Below are 7,361 nucleotides of genomic sequence, written 5' to 3'. Positions count from 1 at the left end.
CTGTTGAGGTACTGCTGCAACCGTTTTTGAATTTTCTTCAGCAAAATGTTACTTGTGTGTAACATTAATGACAGTGTTAGATAATTTCTGCCTTCTGTTGGATCACCTTTCTTTGAAATGGACACAAATACAGATCTCTTCCAGTCAGTTGGCCAGGTAGCTGTCTTCCAAATTTCTTGGCATAGACAATCGAGCACCTCCAGCATTGGATTCATTTGTTGAAACATTTCTACTGGTATTCCATCAATTCCTGGAGCCTTGTTTTTCGCCAGTGCCTTCAGTGCAGCTTGGATTTCCTCCTTCGATACCATTCGTTCTTTATCATATGCTTCCTCCTGAAATGGCTGAATGTCGACCAATTATTTTAGGTACAGTGAACCTGTGTATCCCTTCCATCTTCTTTTGATGCTTCCTGTGTTGTTCAATATTTTGTCCATAGAGACCTTCAATATTGAAACTCAATGCTTGAATTTTTTCTTTAGTTCTGTCAGCTTGAGAAATGCCAAAGATGTTCTTCCGTTCTGGTTTACTAATTCCAGTTCTTTGCACACTTCATTATAATACTTTGTCTTCTAGATCCGTCCTTTGAAATCTACAGTTCATCTCTTTTATTTGATTATTTTTTTTATTCACTTTAACTGCTCTAAGTTCAAGAGCAAGTTTCAGAGTCTCTTCTCACACCCGTTTGGTCTTGTCTTTCTTTTCTGTCTTTTTAAAGACTTTTTGCCTTCTTCATGTATGATGTGCTTGATGTCATCCCATAACTCATCTGGTTTTCTGTCATTAGTGTTCAGTGCACCAAATCTATTCTTGAGATGGTCTCTAAATTCAAGTGGGATATACTCAAAGTCATATTTTGTTTCTCGTAGACTTGCTCTAATGTTCTTTTGCTTCAACTTGAACTTGCATATGGGCAATTGATGGTCTGTTCTGTAGTCCACCCCTGGCATTGTTCTGACTAATGATAATGAGCTTCTCCATTGTCTCTTTCCACAGATGTAGTCAATTTGATTTCTGTGTATTTCATCTGGCAAGGTCCATGTGTATAGTCAGGTTCTGTTGTTGAAAAAAAGGTATTTGCAATGAATACACTGTTGCTGTTGAAAAATTATATCATGCCATCTCCGGCATCATTTCTATCACCAAGGCCATATATTCCAACTATCGATTATTCTTTGTTTCCAACTTTCACATTTCAATCAACAGTAATTATCAATGCATCTTGACTGCATGTTTGATTAGTTTCAGACTACAGATGTTGGTAAAAATGTTCAATTTTTTCATCTTTAGTATTAGCATTTGGTGTGTAAGTTTGAATAACAGTTGCCTTCCTTGTAGGCCTATGGATATTATCCTATCACTGACAGCACTGTACTTCAGGATAGATTTTGAAATATTCTTTTGGATGATGAATGCGATGCCATTCCTCTTCAATTTGTTATTCCCAGTATAGTACATCATATCACTGCTGATTCAAAATGACCAATACCAGTCATTTCAGCTCACTAACATCTAGGATATCGATCTTTAACTGTTGCATTTCATTTTTGACAATTTCTAATTTTCCTAGATTCCTACTTCGTATATTCACGTTCTGATTATTAACAGATGTTTGAAGCTGTTTCTTCTCATTTTGAGTCGTGCCACATCAGCAAATGAAGGTCCCGAAAGCTTTAGTCCATTCACGTCATTTAGGTCGACTCTACTTTTAGGAGGTAGCTCTTCCTCAATCATATTTTGAGTCCTTTTCAACCTGACTACTTCAGACAATGTTCCGCTGCTATCCATAAGGTTTTCATTGGCCAATTTTTTCAGAAGCAGACTGCCAGGTCCTTCTTCCTAGCCTGTCTTAGTCTGGAAGCTCTGCTGAAACCTGTCCACTATGGGTGATCTTGCTGGTATTTGAAATACTGGTAGCTTAGCTTCCAGCAATAAGCAAGCCACCACAGTATGACAAAGTGACAAATGGTGGTACTTTCAATTACCCAAGAATTATATATTAAATGTACCACATGTCTGTCTGCCAAAAAACCAAAACAAAACCCAAGGCTGTTGAGTAGACTGTGGGGATATATGCCATTTAAACATGGCTGCACTATTGACAACTGCAGCCCCCACAGGCCTCTGTGCTATATACGACATGTTGGAGACTTGTCAGCGTTGAGAAAGAGGTTAGGCACGACTTGTTTTCCCAAACCTATTGTCCTGTTACTGATTGGCTTGTTTACCTGAATTCCTTCTCCCTTGCTCGAAACTTATTGTTATGCACCCAAAGCCCATTGTTCTGTTATTTGCTTCACTGCTTGCTGTATTGACTATAAAATAAACTCCTGGGACTGAAGCCGGGGTTCGACTCCTCAGAGTGACCCTCCTGGCCCCACTTCTCTGTAAGAGTTGTGGCATTGGTTATTGTCTCCGCCGCCTCGACAACTGTCGCCGCTGCGACAGTAGACTGCGACTCATAGCAACTCTATAGGACAAAGTAGAACTGCCCCACAGGGTTTCCAAGGAGCGGATGGTGGATTTGAACTGCTGACATTTTAATTAGTAGATGAACTCTCAACCAGTGTGCCACCAGGTTTCCCCTGTCTGCCAAAGAAGGATATAATTTATTTGATTTTAAAAATAACTTATCTTGACAACAGTATAAAATAAGATGAGTTTATAGCATCTGAAAATGGAACCTAAGGTATTATTTTAATATTAAGGAATAATTTTAGGTCTGTAACTGTAGCCCATATTTTCTGTCATAAAGCTTAGATATAAATTCATACCTGATAATTTGACAATGTAAAATAATAGAGTGCAATTTCAACAAGGATTGTTACCACACATTCATTTGAGATTACAAAACACAGACAATTGCTTTAAAAGCATGATTATGGGGATTATACTTCCAAAAACAGTACACTATATGAGCTTAGTACCCAGAGCAATAACACCTCAAGACTAGGAATACATCAGTGGGGGAAAAAAAAAAAAAATAGACAGGAGGCAAATTAAGCCACAGAGTTTGTAGTCTGAGTGACAATGAGGGTGAAGTCCCCAAGCACTCATGAGAAAACACAGGAGGCGCAGCAGGCTACAAAGGGAAGGTGAAGAGGGTTTAAGGAGGCTTGAGTAGATTCACCTAGAAATCACTGTCAGGTATAGCACTTTTTAAATGACAAGATGTGTTTTCAATTCTAAGGTATAAATTAGAACAAAGTTTGGTTAAAAAAGAAAAGAAAAGAAAACAAAAAATGAACACCAAGAAAACCAAACAAAAAAAAGTTTGGTTTTAAATTGAGGTCTGCCTATACAGTTGATCTTTTCTCCATAATTCTATAATTTGCAGAAATGCTCCTTTAACTCCTACTCACTGACAACATCTTGTCTCCTAGTCTGAAATCTAAGCCACTGTATACCAGAAAAAGACCTGTGTCCTCATCTATAGGTCCATATTTTCTACATCATCTGGCCAGAGAATAACTATGTACTGGCTACTGCTCAGACACCTTTCCACAGAAGTGCCCAGATAAATCCTGCACACACTCCTTTCCGTTAATACCCTGACAAATACTTTTTCCCAGCTATTTTAGGAAATCAAACCTATCCATCCCAAGTCCTTCCAATGACCAACAAGAGCTCTCAAAACGGAGAAAACACAGAGGCCACCTGCTGTCGGATTTAATTTTCTTAATTTCACTATCTAGTAATAATTATTAAATACTTCCTTACTATTCTGGCACTAGTCAAGTTAGACATTTGAACAATTTAAGTAATTTGTTTTCTAAATCCACAATTTACATGTATTTTTTAAAAAATGTGTCATATTTTCCAAAAAAGTAAATCAGAAAATAACAGCTCTCCCTAAAAAACAAGAAAGCTGTCCAAAGCATTTTGTAAAAGGTTGGGATGAAGAGCACAATTCATAGTACTTGCTGGTTTTTTTTTTCTTATTAATTAAAAACTATATTTATTTAGGACAAGAGGTATGTTATAACTTAAAATGAAACTTTGATATTACATTATTAAGAGAGAATTGCAATGGTTAGAGAGCAGCAGGTCAAAAATATTCAAATTCTTTTCCCAATATTGGTAAGTTTAGAATTATTGCAGAATAAATTATATAAATTATTGATTCTCATTTTCCATCTCTAATATTTATGTGTCTCTTTAAAGTGCCAGGGAAGGTAATTTATTTATATTTTCAGACTGCTTTGAAGTTTAAACCTCAAGCCCTTTTCAAGTGCTTTTCTATCTTTATGAAATAGAAACAGTATGATTAACATTGTGATGTAAGCATTAGAGGGCAACATATAATTTCAAAAGTATATTAAATTAATTTAATATGTCAAAATTAATTAAATATGTTTGAGCCCAGATATTTCTATTTAAGTTTTAAAAGGAAAAAGAAATGTGTTTTTCTTTAGATAGACAGCACGGTACAGTGGAAAAATTCCCAGACTAAATGTCAAAAGATCTAGATTCTGCAACTAACTCTGGACTTCACATAGCCTTCATTTTCAATTTCCTTATCTGAAAAAGGAGAAAGACCAAAAAAAAAAAAAAAATCCTGTCTTATCTGTTGTGGAGAGTTCACGTAAGATGATCAAGTTAAATAATGGAAATAGATACACTTTGTGAATATCAAGGACCCTATAAGCACAAGTGATTTTTCCCTCTACACTGTATGGAATCAATTAATCACTTCCTCTTTTGGGATCCACAAATAAAAATGTTTCATAATATTCTGGGAGTTACAGTGTACGTGTGGTAAAATAATTTGTGACTATATTTAGTTATACAGCTTAAGTTCCTTGGAAGAAGAGATTTTTACCATATATGCCTTTTTCAAAGATTAAGTACTCAATAAACAGTTACTCTTTGAATAAAGAAATGATTGATCAAAGAATTAATAAAATAACAAATACTAGTAAAGAGTAAAGACAGGCACCTTTTAAAAAAGAACTTGAAAGTAGAGATTTCCCAGTGAAAACACCTTGATTTAACTCATTTGAAGAATTACCAACAAGCTCTCTGACAAAAAAAAAAAAAAAGGAAGACCCTGATTTGCATTGTTTCCCAGTTTCCATGATGTAAATATTTTCACTATGGTCAATTTCAAGCTACTAATGCGATCACTTAACAGAGATCTGAAAAAGGATGTACACAATATTCTCTTGCTGGCTATACAAGCCGACCCCAGCACATCACTGCTTATCTCTCCTTTTGCAGTAACTTAAACTGTACACCAATTTTTATTCTCATTGTTCATCTTTCCTTTGCTATTTAAAAAAAATATGTTGTGAAAATCAAGGCAGTAAACTTGACTTTGAGCCTTTAATGTTTTGGAGCCCTGGTGGCACAGTGGTTAAGCAGTCAGTTGCTAACCGAAAGGTCGGTAGTTCGAATCCACCAGCTGCTCCCTGGAAACTCTATGGGGCAGTTCTAGTCTGTCCTACAGAGCTGATGAAATCTCAGAGGCATAGAGTTAACATAGGTTAAATTCCAAAGAAAGTTCATGAGATAAATTACTTAACTTGTGGTTGGTGGAATTCATTTAAAGTTTTTTAGACTACTTAGTTTGTCTCAAAAGCAAAAATGAGAGGAATGTGGGTGACATTACTTACTCAATTGTGTTTCTGTCCACTTTTCCTGTCATGTTAATGCCATAGAACTGCTGCATGGCAGCTAGGGCGGACTGCATGGTCTCTGCAGAGCGCAGCACCGACATTCTGGGGTCAATCGGTGGAAGGTAGCCGTACTTTTGTAGCCAAACCTGCAATAACAAGTACAGTTCCTTTTAGATCAACTTACACTTTTACAATAATTTTCTGCTAATTAATTCATGTCTATTGTAGATTTTTTAACATTATTTCCTCTACAAGAGCATACATTATTAAAGTGTGTGATCCATTTGTAATATATATTACGTAGTTTAGGTTATTTTAACATAATTTCAGTGGTTGTTACGGATTTTTCTACATACTTACAAATTATTACGTATGTATATACCCATATATATACATATATATGACTAATCATCTGTTGTAAAGTTATAGTATGTAAGGTACTATAATAAATAATGGATAAAATCACAAATAAGATTGTCTCCGCCCTCCAGGAACCCAACCTCCCAAAATGAAGGATGGTACTTTTCAACAGTGTGACCCCATTGAGACATTTATGCTAGAAGGGGTAGTTTATGTGCTCATGTCATATCTAAAAATGCCATTTTCCTGAAAAATAGACCAGTAACTACAATGGTGACAAGTAGCATCTTCACAGGGAAACTTTCTTGTTCATCAGACATTTTTGGTATAAATTCTATGCGATCAGTCTATTCAATTGTAGCTAGGTGTCTCCAACTATAGGTAACTCTTTCTCATGTAAGGAGGATTCTTTCTTTGTTTATTTAAGTTTCACTTTAATCCAAATTATGTAAGTAATCAAACTTTTCACATATAAAGTCCAACGCCCTTAATAAGTATGTTTGGCTCTCTCTTTAAAAGTATCAAGATTTTTATATACCATCCCTCACCGCCCCCACCCCCAGCCCACTTCCTGACCCTCACTCCAACCTCTGGGGAAAGAGGGATCTGGGGGATAGTGAAAGAAACAAGATGGAATTGAATTTACATCTAATCTTGATTGGAACTGGAGCAATGATTTAGAGTCATTTGAGATTAGATTGGAAAAGTAATACAAAATTTGTGTTCTTGGAAAAATATATCTCCACCAGGGAGAAATACTTTCTAGTTTTACAACTCTACATACTCATTTTAAAGGCAGAATCATATGTTCAGTCCATATCCCATCATGATGTCCTTTACCTCAATCATCCCCAGGGATCTAAGCTTTTTCTAAGCTCAGTGAACTACCTGTGTAATTGATAAGGGCCAAGTATTCTGCCACTGGTACAGAATAGAAGCTGTGCTATTTATTGGAAAGTATTCACCAGGGTGTGTTTCCCTCACTTCCTGGGTCTATTCATCATATAAATGATGATCCTATGAAATTGCAGCATTTCTGCAATACCTGATACACTTCCCTTATGAACTTAGAATTACAACACAGAAGAGTTATTTTCCCAGTGAATATAAACAGGAAAGCTAGAAGTTAAATTTCACCAAAAAAAACTTTTTAAAAATAATGCTGACAATATCAAAGTCTTTATATGAGAAACACGAAATGAAATCGTGTGTGTTTTTCTAAGAAATTCATCCCCCCCTAAAAATTGCAGTACTATAAGCACAAACCACTGTAAACACAATGAAACATTCTAAAACAATTTAAAAGATGAGCAGTGCATCACTGTCAAGAAGGTTTACTGGTGAAACTCCATCTAGTAAACTAATCTACCATATAGCAAAAAC

At 35.8% G+C, this 7,361-nt stretch overlaps 1 protein-coding gene across 1 annotated transcript in view; it reads right to left on the bottom strand.

Annotated features, from left to right (window-relative positions):
* MMP16 (matrix metallopeptidase 16) overlaps positions 1 to 7,361 on the bottom strand; it is a 358,917-nt gene that overhangs the window by 179,527 nt on the left and 172,029 nt on the right. Inside the window, exon 2 of the mRNA XM_004370828.1 lies at positions 5,616 to 5,764. Coding sequence (XP_004370885.1) covers positions 5,616 to 5,764 — 149 coding nt within the window. The remainder of the gene's footprint in view (positions 1 to 5,615; positions 5,765 to 7,361) is intronic.

The sequence above is a fragment of the Trichechus manatus genome, unplaced genomic scaffold (assembly GCF_000243295.1).
Source record: "Trichechus manatus latirostris isolate Lorelei unplaced genomic scaffold, TriManLat1.0 scaffold00009, whole genome shotgun sequence".
NCBI classification, from domain to species: Eukaryota; Metazoa; Chordata; class Mammalia; order Sirenia; family Trichechidae; genus Trichechus; species Trichechus manatus.
The sequence above is the reverse complement of the archived record's forward strand: the minus strand, read 5'-3'. Positions and strand labels throughout refer to the sequence as shown.